Consider the following 16,825-nt stretch of genomic DNA (forward strand, 5'->3'; position numbering starts at 1 on the left):
GATTATTGTTGATGTTGACGGGAGAAATTGGTTTGTAACAATCATGATCTAGCTTGAAATGAACAGAAATCAAATTCAAAAATCTACTAACAGTTTTGTAATTTTGAACATGCTCAATTTCTCTGCGTGTATGTATGAGATTAGATGTGGACTCACCTGAGGGCGACATGCTCGCAAAAAAGGATGTTGCCAATGATTTGTTCGGAAAATGTGAGAGCTGGATATCTTGTTAATATGATGTCTTTGAATCAGGGTAGCTTCTGAGAAATGTTTAATCACATTCTAGGAGTGTTTAATTGGATTAAACTATTGCTTTTATTTTTGTCAATTATTATACATAAACAAAAAAACAAATAAATGTAGACATCCAATAATTGTAATCATTTCCCTCTGTCATCACAGGTAACTGACCTGGGCAAGCCCCGTCTCTCATCGGAAACCACGGCCGAAGTGCAAATCTACGTCAACGACGTAAACGACTGTGCCCCTGCTTTCAGCCAGAAAGAGTACAACGTCACACTGTTGCTTCCAACGTACGAAAATGTGGCGGTCATCCAAGTGAACGCAACCGATCAGGACAGTTCGGAGAATTCATCCCTCCGGTACGACATCATCGAAGGCAATCGAGATGGTGTGTTTATGATTGATGCTGCCAGCGGGGTCATAACGACCCGCGACGTCGAAAGTATTGGGTCGTTCTATAAGCTTGGGGTTCGAGTTTCCGATGGAAAGTTTTCCAAGGTAGCCTACGTAAACATCAATGTCGAGACGTCCGAAAACTCCGGGCTGATATTCCAAAAATCGATCTACGAAGGGTCCATCTTAGAAAATAGCACGAAAATTTCCACAGTCACGGTTGTCAACGTGCTGGGGTCTAATCTGAATGAACACATCGAGTTCAGTATACTGAATCCGACGGATATGTTCAAGATCGGTTTAACTTCAGGTGCTATACAGACCACGGGGAAAAAGTTTGACCGAGAAGTACGCGACAACTACGAACTGATTGTCGAGGCACGCTCACAGCTACCGGACCGAGAGAAACCACGAGTTGCACATGTGATTGTGAATGTCACGATTCTGGACATTAACGACAACTGTCCGATGTTTGTCAATTTGCCGTACTACGCAGTTGTATCTGTGGATGACCCCCGAGGTTCCGTAATCACAAAAGTTCACGCTCTCGATCTGGACAGCTACGAAAACGGGGAAGTGCGATATGAAATGAAACGAGGACATGGAGAGTTATTCAAGGTGGATCGAAAAACAGGCGAAGTGACACTGAAACAAACACTCGAGGGACACAACCGAGACTATGAGTTACTGATATCCGCTTACGACGGAGGAATTACACCCTGCTCGACGGATGTGACTGTACACGTGAAGGTGAGCTATTGGATCAATTTTCCAACTTCCTTTTTCCTGTTTGGTCGAAACTGCCTCTAGCCGATGTTGGGATTACTAGCACATCATCTCTGACAAATGCTACACCATAAGCATTGTAATTACACAGGGCAGCGAAACACCAGATGTGATGCCGAAAGCAATATCCCGGCTAAATCCCGAAATAATGTCGTTATTTTTCTCGGTAGCCTAACGAGCAGATTTAGCTAAAATCGAGCATGCCTCGATTTATCGATCACTGCCATTGTATGGTTTTCCCATCCTCTCCCACCGGGTTGGCTTCACTCAGGAACATATCCAATTCGGATCTGAGCTGATTGGAGCTTGAGTAGTATCCGTTGCAAAATGCTGTACATTCCCGGTTAATAGGCTAAACAACGACAATACATATCCTGACCGGCCCCGTTCAAATCGATACGATAGGACGGATAGGACGCTGGTGGAGGCCAAATAAATTTACATAAAAATAGTTCGTACACCAAACCCCGCCCAAACTGTGTGTTTGGCTATTTGTATGGGCATGTGGGAGAACCTGAACAAATTTTTCGGCATCCCAAACTTTCCGCCCGGCTGGTGTGAGAACTGGGATTTGATTGCAGTGCAATTATCACATTAGGCCAAGCTGATCGAAAATTTGGTCAAATTATTATTCCTTTTCGAATCTATTGTTGAATTTTATGCAATCTATAATTTAAACAATGTTCAATTTATAGGGCCTCTGATCAGTGAAAAACTGATTTGAGAACGTTTGTTGAAAAGTAAATATGCTTGTTACTCGGCCTTTTTTGACTACTTTTCATTTGTATAATGATAAACTAAATCACAGTTCGCTTTGCAGGACTTGCGAAGTCACTTTCTAAATCATCTAGTTCGTCCAAGTAACATGCTTTGGACAGACAGAAAAAAAAACTATCAACAATCTCATATGCATTTCATTTTCTCGTTTTCTCTGTTTCTTTCTCTCCCTCCCTCTCTCTCTCTCTCTCGGGACCACCATACATAACCTCCCATCCCATCCCGACAGGTGATTGACAAGTCGATGCCCGTGTTCAGCAAGCAGTTCTACTCGGACACGGTGGCGGAAAATATCGAACTACACTCGCCACTGTCGGTTGCGATTCAGGCGGAAAGTCCACTGGGCCGGAAACTGATCTACAGTATCGTGAAGGGAAACGAGATGGAGGAGTTCGCCGTCGATTTTAACACAGGTACGTGAACTAATAACGGATAGCAATGAGAGTAGTAAGTGCGGTTCACTCGTTTGCATAGCTGTTGGAGCTATCGGTCCAGTTTGGAGGGGGGGGGGGGAGACTGAGGGCCTATCCCAGTTCGGTTTTATATTGCGTAATACCTTTTTTAAAAAATTCCAGGATGTTAGATTTTACTTTTCCTTACAGCGCTATTTTTCCGAGGTTTATGGCAGGTGTAATTAAATCGACAATGCTTCGCTAGGAAGAGATTCAATGATTTGTTGCAGTCTCATCAAAAATCATTTCCATTTCTGTTTTTGCACTACACCAGCTTACAGTTAATGAAAGCGAATTCGTGGTTCATATTTTTGTACGCTACTTGGTTTGGAGGAATACAAACCCTGCTAACATCGAACATCATTCAAATTGCTTTCTAATTCACGAACAACCTTCCTCAGCTAATTTCTTTTGCTTGTAACAACATGTACCACCCACCACTCGTACAATCCGACACGGCATTCGATAGAGAAACAACAACAATATTGACTATTGCCTTTCGGATTGATTGGTTCTCGATAGCGGGCTTAGATCGTTTTCACCATTTTGCCGGTAATATTAACTTTGTTTGATTTCCGACTGACCTTCCTCTTTCTTCTGTTGATTATATTGGCTATCAACAACATCGACGGTTCTTCCCACCTACGCTGCCAGCAACGCGGAGAGTGGAATGGCGTTACTCGGTACACTTTGGACTGGCTTGTATTGCCACTATTGCTTCTGGTTTGAAGTATCTGCACAGCACGGAGACGGAGAACTGGAAGCGGGGAAAGCAGTCGGAGCTTTTCACCTATCGTATTTCTTTTTCCCATTGCTTAGCAGTGAAGCACTGTAATCAAAGCGTGGTAAGAGTTTCTAAAGTAGGTAATTCGAGGAAAGTTTGAGTTTGCAACCGTAACAATTTTTCTATGAAAACTTCCGTTTGATCGTTGCAATTGAGCCTGGGTTACTGTTGGCGTTTCGGTCATTATGGGATACTAGAAGTTTTATACACTTTAGCCAGTGATATTTAGATCGTCGATCTAATGAAAACTGTTGTTCACTCATATTCAACTGTATTATTTATAAAACCTAAAGCTTGTGATCAATTCCAGAAATAGCTCAACTAACTAATATACTCCCATTTGGATCAAACTGTGCACACGTTTTCAGTATGGCCAGTATTTTACTCGATCGAATATTAAAACAACTTCTACTCATACCCTACCCGAAACCGAGAATAATTTTTCTTCCGCACCCAATGAAAAAATAATATAATTTTTTTTTTGTTTTATATACCGGAACCTCACCCACGCCTGTCAGGTTAATTTTTTGGGTCCTATTTCTTAAATCCGATTCGTACTCGATCTGACCTGAGCCCGAGAATATTTTACCTAAATCCGTTAATTGTACAATAATGGCGTTCAGGAAAAAGTTGTAGGGAATCGATTGGGCACTGTAAAAAAAATATACACTGAAACAATTTTTTTTTCTCAATAATTACAAAATAATTCGAAAAAGTTAAATAAAAAATATCAGGGTTTTATTTTTTTTATAATTTTTATTTTAAAGCTGTTATTAAAACCTACAGATTGACGGCTATCCCATCCGTGCCTTTCGAAAAATGAAGAAGTTACAGCTAAAACAATTTACAGATATATTCGAAATTTCAAGTTCTCGTTAAAAGATAATCATTTAAACAGAAGAATTTTATTTTATTTTATTTTTTTTTATTTATTTATTTATTTGGAGCAGGAAAAAGCCCAATGGAGCTGAAATAATAATCTCTCACTCCAGCGGGCATAAAACCTCCTCATCGTTTATATCAACAGATTACAACAATCCAACAGATACATGTATGTACTTAATACTATCAATTAAAACTAATCCTAGCTAACTAACTCTGACACTAAACCCATCGAGTAAACGATGGTGATTTTGCATTAAAACTAAAGAAGAAAAGAAATATGCTTTAAAATGGGTGGTAGAAGGAGGGAGTGGTGAATGAGAGTTGGCGAACGAAACGGGGTTAGGTTCGGCATGTAGATCTAATTAGTGGTCGAAAAGATGGTGGAAGACGGATAAAAAAAGAGGGCTAGCAAACGAGGTTAGAACCGACATATAGATCTAATTAGTGTTCAAAAAGATAAGAGAAGAACGATTAAGAGCGGAGAAGAGGAGATACAACAGGATTAGTTACAACGAACGAATTTATTAGTTTTCAATGGAGATGGTGGTGAGAACGAAGGGATGATCGAGCGGAAAGAATGAACATTAATATTATAACTGCAAAAATAAAGAATCATGGAATAATCGTTGTATCCCATTACGATAGAGATGAAAATCAAATTCCTGTGAGCAACTATTGAATAAACGGCACATACTGGAAAAGGGTTCATTATATCCGTAATTGGTTCTAGCATGGGGAATTCGTATAAATGGATGAGAACGAAGACTTCGACGATGAATGTCAAAATTGATCAATTGTAGGAGATCAGGACTGTCAACACGTGATTGAATTAGATCAGCAATAAAGACAGCCTTGCAAACGTTCCTACGTACAGACAGCGAATCTAGCTCAATAAGCCGACAGCGATCTTTGTAACTAGGAAGGTTGAATGGGTCCCTCCATGGTAGATTGCGGAGTGCAAATCTAACGAATTTGCGTTGGACACTTTCGACACGATCAATGTCGATTTGATAATGAGGCGACCAAACGATAGCTGCGTATTCTAATGTTGATCGAACTAGCGCACAATAAAGAGTCTTCAGGCAGTGTATATTGGTAAAGTTCTTAGTGATCCGAAATATGAAGCCTAAGAGTTTAGAAGCCTTCGAAATTACATAATCGACATGATTCTTGAAATCCAATTTGTGATCGAGAATAACACCTAAGTCCTTAACCGAGGATTCACGTTTGAGAACATTTTGCAAGAGATGATAGTCATATGTAATTATTGAGCGTTTACGGGAAAAAGATATAATGGAGCATTTGGAAGCGTTTAGTACCATCCTGTTATTGTGGCACCATTTGGCGAATGAGTCAAACTGAGCTTGCAGAAAACGTGCATCTTCTAGTTCCTTTATAGGATGATATAGTTTGAAATCATCAGCAAATGATAGTTTGAAACATTTCACGGAGAAGTTGAGATCATTGAGGTAGAGTAAAAATATAAACGGTCCTAAGTGGCTTCCTTGAGGTACTCCTGAACTAACAGTAAAAGGAACTGTTGTGAATTTTCCTATTTTCACCGACATCTCGCGACCAGTAAGATATGAACTCATCCAATCCAGTAAAGCGCCACTAAAGCCCAGTCTGTCGAGTTTAGCAATTGTTATTTGATGATTTATTTTATCGAATGCCGCTGAAAAATCTGTGTAGATAGCATCAACCTGTAGATGCGATTGTAGAGATCGGATGATAAAAGATGTGTAAGCTACAAGGTTTGTAGATGTTGACCTCTCAGGCATGAAACCGTGTTGAGTTTCAGATATGTAGTCCTTGCATTTGTGAGTTTTAAAATCGAGAATAATTATTTCAAATAACTTGGACACAGCACATAGTGAAGCTATTCCACGGTAGTTAGTAATATCAGATTTGTTACCTTTCTTAAAAACCGGAAAAATATATGATTTCTTCCAGGGGTCTGGGATAGTCCCCGCATTAAGGGAATCTTTGAACAATATAGTCAGTGGTGTTAAGAGTGAATTCAAGCATTTTTTTAGGACTATCGAAGGAATGGCATCGGGTCCTGCGTTAGTAGAGCTTTTTAGTTTTGAGCACGCCGTAATTATCATGGTCGAGGTAATAGGAGGATGAGCTCCAACAGGAGAACGGAGAGGAACGTTCACGATTGCCTCTGATACTTCTTCGCTACTAAGAACTTCATTGGAAAAAACGCTACTGAAGTGCCTTCGAAAAAGATAGCAGGTTTCAAGTATGGTGGATGACTGAACTTCACCAAGCGACATATGAGTAGGCATACCTATTTCCTTGCGCTGTTTGTTTACGTGATGCCAAAAACTTTTTGGGTTGTTTCTTAAGTTCTGTTGAACGCGGTTTAAGTGAGTATAATATAAAATTTTGTTTAGTCGTTTATATCGATTGTTAAGAAACATGTATTGAGACCTCAAATGAAGAGTGGGTTCTACAGGTTAAAGGCAATAAATTTGTTCATGATATCCTATCTTCTAAAAGTAGCTGATCTTGAGATACTTGGATATTTAATTATAACACCATTTTTTTTTATATTTCCATGTTTGTTTTGTTTTGCTGTTGTGATTGGCTGTTCATGTAGTTTAGCCAAGCTTTCACGTAGTGCCATTCGCTTTAAAGTACCCCCGAGTGCATCACATGGTCAGTCCACTCACTACCACTCAGCATCAATGTTATACATTGATTTAAATTTACCGAGACTTGCAATTTTTTTACTATTTTCGTACTGCGAGGCAGCTCCGTCAGACATAAATATTGCTTTTTTAATTTGAATTTTGTCTTTCAAAAATGACATTAAGTGTGAAATAAATACTTGAACCGCGATGGTATCGTGTTTAAGCACTTCTGAAATCACAATGAAACTTAAATGTTTAAGCTCTTCTGATTCTCTATAATAAATTTCCAACGGATGAATGGTTGCTTGATCATTGCTCCAATTGTGGCTTTGAACTGCATCCTGAAGCACAAATGAAAAATTTTCTGGAAAATCACAAATAATTAAAATTTCTCCTGTCTTTAAATTAGATTTTGCCTTTTTAAGAAAATCAGATTGCTGATTTTTAATAAAATCATGAGTCACAAGTTTTTCTAATTTTTCGCAAACATATACTGCAAATTCTTCTACTGGTTTGACAAATTTCTCTAGATCACATCTGTCAGTAGTTGTTCAAATCTTATCTCAGTCAAATCACGTTCCTCGAAATTGTCTAAAACGCTTCTCTCCAGATCTTGTGTCGCTGGACAACTTTTGCATTCACGAAGGTAGCAGGATCTTTTTGATGAGTCACATAATAGCTTTTTTAAATAATAATTCTTATCATCTTACTTCAAATATTTTTCAACAGCATGAATCATTAATGAAACATTCTCATTGATTGTGTAAACACATATGTTATGTGAACCAGAACTTCCAAGCAACTTGCAGTGTTTTAGTCTTAGTGCTGCAAATGTACTAAATCCAATATTTCGATCTAGAAATTCCTCCTTATAACCCAAATAAATTTCATTCAATGATGAATAAAGCAATCGTTTTTGTTAGCGTTCACACTTATCATTCATTTTGACTGTGACGCAATCTCTTGATCCCGGCATTACTATGCTGACGTCATCGCTGTTGAAATATTGAAGCACCTCGTTTTCTATCGTTTCGTTCCTGCTGCGTCCCGTTTGTTTCTTGGCTTTTTTTTCGTTCGTTGATTCTCTTGCCTCCGACACAATGTATTTGTTCGACTTGAATTGGGTGGCTATTTTCTCCTTTAACCATGAGTTTGGCAAGACTGACAACAAACGTGCTTTTTTATTCCTAGTGCAATCAGGCTTAGCAAACTGCTCTATCACTTTAGTAATCACTTCATCCAACTCTGCTGCTTTCGTTTTGAGTAATTCTGGATCTTTTTCATCCGTCGGGAACCCGACGATATTTGCTTTTTTATACCTCTTTAATATTCAAATATTTTTAAAACCAGGAAAAGGTTTACAACACTTTGGAAAACCATATTGTAGTATTGTAACTGTTTCGAAAGAGATTTGTTATAAACTGATATCTGTTCTACGATGCATAGCTATTTATAAATAACAGGTAGTATTTAGGACAGCAGTTCGCCGGTACGTACGTCGGTTGTAAACAGTAGAAAGTGAACTGGCACACATCTTTGATTCTACATGTGTTTATTCGTTTTGACGTAGTTACGTTCTTTCTACTGTTTAAATGATTATTTTTCAACGAGAACTTGAAATTTCGAATATATCTGTAAATTGTTTTAACTATGACTTCTTCATTTTTCAAAAGGCACGGATTGGATAGCTATCAATCTGTAGGTTTTAATAATAGCTTTATAATAAAATTATCAAAAAAAATTAAAACCCCCCTTAACTTGTTCGGATTATTTTGTAATTATTGAGAAAAAAATCAAAAATTTGTTTCAGTGAATATTTTTTAGAGTGCCCAATCGATTCCCTACAACTTCTTCCTGAACGCCATTTTTGTACAATTAACGGTTTCCGAATTACAACGATTTGAAAAAGGCAATTTTTGTGAAATGCAAAAATTGATACGCCCTTTTTAAAAATCAGTCGTGAGTCAGATTGACCTCTCAATCGGTTCAAAACTTATGGTTTGCCATACAGAAGCCATGTGCAATGTTTCATCCAAATCGGAGAAGGTCGATTCTGATTTTGTCACTTTTTCCTCTACTCATTCCTGGAATTGCTCAGGTGCCGCATGAATGCAGATAGGGCATATTTTGAGCTTGAAAAAAAACTTGGAACGGAAACGGAACGGAGATTTTCATTAGTTTTTCCTAAACGTGATATACTTAAAATAATCTACAAACTTCAAAAAATTCGAGGGTGTAAAATTTATCGAAATTGATCAAGTATCAACTGAGACATGATAGCTCAAAGTTACCGTTCCAACTTTTTTTCAGACTTGGTGCTCTGCGTAACATTTTTAGGCTTGAAGTGTTAATTGGGGGTTTTCAGTGGTATAGAACTGACAATTTTGCTTATCAACGCATCCATTTAAAGTGAAATGTGCCTCGTCTTACATAATGATTTTTCGTCAAAAGTTGACCTTGTTCTAGGCCACCCTGTACATGTTAGTAAGCATAATACAGGGTGATTTTTTAAGAGCTTGAGAACTTTTTTAAACAATAAAACGCATAAAATTTGCAAAATCTCATCGGTTCTTTATTTTAAACGTTAGATTGGTACATGACATTTACTTTTTGAAGATAATTTCATTTAAATGTTGACCGCGGCTGCGTCTTAGGTGGTCCATTCGGAAAATCCGCTTTTTTATCGACAAATTTTGTTCAGCGATGAGGCTCATTTCTGGTTGAATGGCTACGTAAATAAGCAAAATTGCCGCATTTGGAGTGAAGAGCAACCAGAAGCCGTTCAAGAACTGCCCATGCATCCCGAAAAATGCACTGTTTGGTGTGGTTTGTACGCTGGTGGAATCATTGGACCGTATTTTTTCAAAGATGCTGTTGGACGCAACGTTACAGTGAATGGCGATCGCTATCGTTCGATGCTAACAAACTTTTTGTTGCCAAAAATGGAAGAACTGAACTTGGTTGACATGTGGTTTCAACAAGATGGCGCTACATGCCACACAGCTCGCGATTCTATGGCCATTTTGAGGGAAAACTTCGGAGAACAATTCATCTCAAGAAATGGACCGGTAAGTTGGCCACCAAGATCATGCGATTTGACGCCTTTAGACTATTTTTTGTGGGGCTACGTCAAGTCTAAAGTCTACAGAAATAAGCCAGTAACTATTCCAGCTTTGGAAGACAACATTTCCGAAGAAATTCGGGCTATTCCGGCCGAAATGCTCGAAAAAGTTGCCCAAAATTGGACTTTCCGAATGGACCACCTAAGACGCAGCCGCGGTCAACATTTAAATGAAATTATCTTCAAAAAGTAAATGTCATGTACCAATCTAACGTTTAAAATAAAGAACCGATGAGATTTTGCAAATTTTATGCGTTTTATTGTTTAAAAAAGTTCTCAAGCTCTTAAAAAATCACCCTATACAAGGCTCACAAACCCCCGGACAATCCTTAGTCGAACAATTTTACCATTCTTTCCCTGGGCATTCTACAACTACACTGTAAGGCACAGATATTTCATGCAATAGAAAAGAAGAAAGAAAAAACCGTCGCTGATTCTCTGAATTTCTCCATCGTTCCTTTGTGCACCTTGCAATGGGTAGAGACACAGGAAGAACGAGGTACCACAATGCTTCCCAGCACGATTCCCGGATCGGTGTGTCGGCAGCAGACGAAACCGACCCGACCAGTCTAGACTCCTAGCAGTGCTGTTTTGCACTTGGTCGGAGTGTGATTATGACGCCTCGAAACCGAAATCTTTTGAAACGAATAATCACCAATGTAGTGCTCTTAGGATGACAGTGCATTCACTCTTTTTTCTCAGTTGTTTTTTTTGTTAGCGGGCCGGAATGTTGTTGCACCGAGTCGGCTGGCGTTGCGCAACAAAATTCAGAAGTGGTTGAATAATGGGATAAAAGGATCACACAAAAAAAAAGAAGTGCTTCACAGATTTCACGAACAACTTATTTTCCGGTTTAGTTATAATTTTTTGCAAAACGGGTAATAATAACATTGGGAGGAAAGGAAGCGAGGTTGGTTGGAGGATGAGTGAAATGAAAATAGGAATAGCGCGGTTAATACTAGAGAATGCAATTTGCTATGCTGCACGGATCGGCAGAACAGCAATAACACCGGCATCGTAAGGGCGGAACAAAGCACAATTCCTGCTGGTGGCTTATTGTGCATTACAAGCCCTAACGCTGTCTTTGCAAGAGAGTTTGTGAAATTGTCAGATCCTGGATTTCGATCCACTCTCGCAAATGCAGCGGAAGCTTTTATAAAGCACTTGACATTTGCTTGAATGTACATTCACTGCGCCCCGATAGGTAGATTAATCCTTTTGCAGCCATCCAACTTTATTTGTTTTAAGATGTTAAATTTCTCGCATTCGAAACTAACCGGCACTATGAAGCGACGATATCAAAAGTGCAAATAATACAATTCTCAAGACCATAACCGTTAAACTGTATGATGGTTTAGTTTGCAAACGTAAAATTGATCCAACTGCAGTATCAAGTTTCCCCCAGGAAAGCGAAGGTAGGTAGTTTGAGAGAGCAACACCTGGAATTTGTCAACTGCAGCATCACATCCCCGAAACGATAGAATAAACCACGAGTGTAACTTGCTCATGGTTAGGTATGGCTTGCCGTTTGGAAACTTGAGCTGGTGGCATTTTTCCTAACGTCCAACTTTTCACCACTCCTGCTCGGGAGGCTATAAACCGTGGCGCACCATACTGCCGTTGTTGCCGGAGAATTCCGAGAGGTGTAACAGAACTAAAACAAAAAAAAAATAACTCCTGTAATGGTCATTATTTATAGCAATGCAGAGCAGCTGTACTTCGAGGCGTGAATTTTCTCGCCCTTGCATACGGCACCGGTCTGCAGTTGAAACCGCAGTCCTGCTGAAAAATGTAAATCCTGTGTGATGTGGTTTTTGCGTGAAGCTGATCCACGTGAAAGTTGATAGTTTCGATGGAAAGTTTGCACCGAAAGTGTTCCTCTATTATTTCAACAAGTTGCGAACAATAAGTAACATGTTTGCTGCGTAATGGGATTTATTACATCAGGCGTTTATAAATTTGAACTTTCGCTCATTTACTCCATCCACAAAATGGTGTTCCCATACATTCCAAGAACACTGAACGCAGTAAAGTCAACCTTAATTATTACTATTTCCTTCAACAAACGGTGTTAAATTGGAAATTTCGTCGAAATTCCTCACGAATGCCACCGAGAAACGATTCACTGGCACTGCTTCGATGGGGATGCTGCTTTAATTTTAATGAACAATCCATCCAGCAAAGCACGCACTTTGGGAGGAAAGTGAATAACAGATCGAAATGCCACTTAACTTTCCCGTAGGAGGAAAGTCGGGGTAGATTTCAAGAAGTGTTACTTTTACGTGCGGCCCGGTACCAACAGATGCATTTAGCCATAAATAAGTCGTGGCTGTCATGGTGCTGCTTTGCTAGTTCTGGAGCTAAATAAACACACCCGTTAGGAGGACCCACCACGTGCCTGATGTGAATCCATGGGTTGAGGGATAAAAAAAACAATTCCAGAGAATCGATTAGCTCAAGATGATACGTGTGCCAGCTTGTTTATGGTGGACGGTGAGTCCGGACGCTCATTGATGCACCGTGGAAAAAAGGGACGGAAATAATTTCAGAAATTTTTCGATCTCAAAATAGAAAATTGAATTCTTTAAACTAATTACACAATAAAACAGATTTTGAAGTGAAATAGTAGGGATTGTTTATAATAAACCGTGTTAGAAATGTTTGAAACACCTTAAAAATCTTTATTGTTTATTATTTCCACTACACATTTAACATTGAAAACACTTAATAGCCTGTTCGCACTATACCGGGACGTCCCGGACGGGACCATCCGGGACTATCCGGGACGTTTTTTTTCCTCATCGGCGATGACTGAGCTGCCGGCGTGTGCATGTATTGGAATCCCGGACCCGGGATAAAATCCATTTGCTTGCCACCGATATTCCCCACCGAGTTTTTCGCACCATGCCGACAGCCCACACAGAAAGAGAGTGAATTGAGAGAGCAAGAGCGAAAGGAAGACCGAAGTGTGCTTGTTCATAGATAGTTATGCTGATGGCAATTGAAATGAATCCAAATCGTTTCATTGATATTTCTTAGCTTAATTGATTGATTGATTTAGTTAATCATCAAGAGTCCTTACAATAGAGTAATGTCATTATAATTGGCCATTACATTACATTTTGGGATTGTGATTTTTTAATTGTTGCTACTCATTACATATTTAATTACACTACTGATCCTCGTCTAGTCCCCTATTGATTATGTTATCATTGAATTAAATAGAAATGTATCATCACATGTTCATGGTTCATTGTACATCTATTCGAAAAACTATCTTAAATAGAATAAATAAATGGTAAACAACGCAAGAAACAAGTACGATGTTTTACTTCAATTCGAATCCACTATGCCATACATTATTAATAAAGTGATAATGTGACGAAACTTCTTTACAAGCACAGTTACTTGTTGTATCTGAAATGTTTTAATAAAAGTACTTATAGAGACAATGGGTATTTTTAACAATGGAGACGTCTACTAAACATGAGAATATAATTTAACCATATATTATATTTTTAAATTTTTTATTTTAATAAATTATTATTGTTTGATTTATGAATAGAAGCTCTAGACTTAAGTTAAAAGAGGTGCGTGACAAACGAAGATTTTTACCCGCGAAGGACAGGATTTTCAGGCAGCCAACGGGTAGATTTAGTTCATTCCACTAACTAGCGTCTTGACTCGTACTAAGGCAGCAGTTTTGGTATTTCAGGTAGCCTTAAAAAAACTCTAGGTAGCCAGAAATATTTCTAGATTAGTGTGCGGTGCAAACGGCTGTTGAAATCAATTTTCCCAATATATCTCTGTATTCAGATGACAATGATTTTGCAGGTTTGAGTACAATTGTTTAACGGTTCGCTTTTGAGTTAACCAACCTTGAAGAAGGATAAGAAGGAAGGCTATGTCAATTTTCAACATTTAGTACTATTATTAAATTTTCTTTCACTTATTCAAATCAAATTGGATACAGTGGTTCCCAACCCAACCGCCGCTAATAAGAATTAAAACTGATACATTGATGAAAGTTGCAATAAGCAGATCAAAATACTAGTATCTGCTTCTGTTACTATTTTGTGACATTTGTAACGAAAAAGTAAATAAATATTTTGAATATAGTGGACATAAAAGGATTTTTTTTCTTTAAAAGCGATTTAGCGAATAACCAACCGCTCTTATAAGTTAAGAATTTGCAGTGAGGATTGTTTATTGTAAAATTTGTTGCTTTAAATTATTTTGTGTACAAGCAGCCGTGTCAGTCCTTTACATGCTCTACATTCGGATTTTCGACTCGATGGGCCCTTATCTATATACACATAAAATCTATTATGTTTAATGGTTACCTGATAAAATGAACACTATACCACGTTCACAATTTTGTTACCTATCAATTAGCGAATCTGTGTACCTATATATTTATATTTTCAATAACGTTTGAATACCTACCAACAAGTATTTATTGACCGAGTTAGGTGTAATAAAAGTAGTTTGAAACAAGTATCAGAAGCGTTAATATACGATATATTTCATGAGGGACGACGTAAAAACTTATACAGTGACGAGCGTTAAATGTTAACGTAAAGTGATAAATAATATTTAGTTAGTAGAAAATGGAGAACTTCACTGATGACGAAATTATGATGATGGCTATTGCATTTGAAGACGAAGAGGAAGATGAGGATCAAATTCCCCCGGCTAAAAAAAAGAAGTGGGTTCATGAAGCTTGGACGAAACGTGAAACGGAGGGAGAATTTGCTACACTTTTCAAAGAGTTAGTAGCCGATGGAAAAAAATTCCACGAATACTTCAGGATGTCACAACACTGCTTTGAATTACTTCTACGCAAACAAGAAGTTTATCTAAAAAGGAAGACACCAAATTTCGGCTGGCGATTACCCCCCGAGAAAGATTAGCAGTTGAGGCAAGTTAAAATTATAAACTAGCATTTCAATATTTACTAACATTGCATTTACTCTTAATTTAGGTACCTTGCAACAGGTGACTCAATGACAACAATATCATTCAGTTATCGCCTGGGGAAGACAACAGTTCATGAAATTGTGCATGAGACCTGTACAATAATGGTTGATAAACTTTTAAAAGAAGCTATACCACAGCCTACTGTACAAATATGGAAAGATACAGCGAAACAATTTTCCGAACGGTGGAACTTTCCAAATTGCTTGGGTGCTCTCGATGGGAAGCACATTTTTATCAAAAAGCCTCCTAATAGTGGTACAGAATTTTATAACTATGAAGGTAGATTCTCAATAGTGTTGTTAGCTTTAGTAGACGCAAAATGCAACTTCTTGGCAGTGGACGTTGGGGCCAAAGGAAGAGATAGTGATGGCGGGATTTTCGCAAATTCTAATTTAGGACATGCACTAGAAAACAACAATCTGTCAGTGCCATCAGATTCTACATTAATTGAAGTATTGTAGGGGTTTTTATCGTCGCCGTTGTTTCCGCTGTTATTAGTCTTGTCATTGATTGAACTATTGTTTGGGTTTTTATCGTCAGCGTCGTCGTAGTTATAAGGAGTGTCAATCGTGTTGTTCATGTCTGTCAAATGAAACTATTTTTGTTACAATGATAATACCAGACTTCTTCTTCCGAAAGGACCAACTTTTATTACTTAGCACTTGGCATCCCCGGTTGACATTTCGTTGTTTTCGTGCCCGTTTTCTCTTGACTATAGCGAATTATGCACGATCTCATTTTATCGTCTAAAAGACAATGCAATGAGAAAAGATAAACGAAAAGAGCGTAGGGTATAGTGTTATAATATGCTCCTTCTAAGAAAACATTGATATATTCCTAAATTTACTGATATAATTTCTTCGAAAATGTAGGTGTTTCTTTGTAATACGCCTGAGGAACATAATTTTCAATAATTTCGTTGGAAGTGATGAGAATTGATTCATATAAAAACATTTTCCAAAACGACCACATTCTTAATTTTTTCGTTGACATAGACATAATGCCCCAGCAGCCGTATAATATGTCTCACAACAAATCAGTGGTATGCCCCACTACAAGAGACATTACAACAATGATGCATTATGCCCTTGAAATACCGATAAAGAAAAAAGGAAAGATAAAGAAGATATACTTTGCATCAAAAATGAATTCAATAATCAATTATTTACAATTGGAAACCATCAGTTTTCATTCTCCCAACGCTACATTTTGTTTTAATGACCGTTATAAATCGGTAAACAATATTTTAACTCGAAGCATACTGTTGAATCAAAGATGGGGCATAATTCCGTAGAGTGACTGCTGTGAAAAAAATCGTATATAAAATAAATGGTTTTGTTTCTCTGGATTTTCATACTGTAAATAGAGACATTAACACTGCTAAAAGTTAATTACTAAGTAACATCCGACCATTAAACGTTTTACATGGTTAAAATGTTTGTTTAGTCGAAGCAAAACTGTTACAGCATATGCCGCAATTTGATGCTTTACTTTACTATAATTGTCTTTTCATCAAATCGGTCACTCTCTTTTGCCTACAACAAAGAAGCAGCGATTTTATTGGAGAACCAGCAATTCTCGCAAACAAAAACCTTATATCGAAAATGATGTCTAATGATATTTCCAGTATTTTCATATTTTGCAGCAAACGACAACTGCCAAACTTGCACAGCAGAAAGATCCTACGAGAAGATAGTGTTAGTGATAAAACTTTTGTTTAGAAAAGTCTTGAATGCTTAAAGACTGGCGCTTTATAATATTT

General features: G+C 38.0%; 1 protein-coding gene across 5 annotated transcripts in view; it reads left to right on the top strand.

Annotated features, from left to right (window-relative positions):
* The window catches only part of LOC131436971 (fat-like cadherin-related tumor suppressor homolog), a 537,375-nt gene that overhangs the window by 456,886 nt on the left and 63,664 nt on the right, over positions 1-16,825 (top strand). For all 5 annotated transcript variants that reach the window (XM_058605986.1, XM_058605987.1, XM_058605988.1 and 2 more), the window contains 2 exons: positions 403-1,386; positions 2,429-2,612. In XM_058605986.1, coding sequence (XP_058461969.1) covers positions 403-1,386; positions 2,429-2,612 — 1,168 coding nt within the window. The remainder of the gene's footprint in view (positions 1-402; positions 1,387-2,428; positions 2,613-16,825) is intronic.

The sequence above is a fragment of the Malaya genurostris genome, chromosome 3 (genome assembly GCF_030247185.1).
Source record: "Malaya genurostris strain Urasoe2022 chromosome 3, Malgen_1.1, whole genome shotgun sequence".
NCBI classification, from domain to species: Eukaryota; Metazoa; Arthropoda; class Insecta; order Diptera; family Culicidae; genus Malaya; species Malaya genurostris.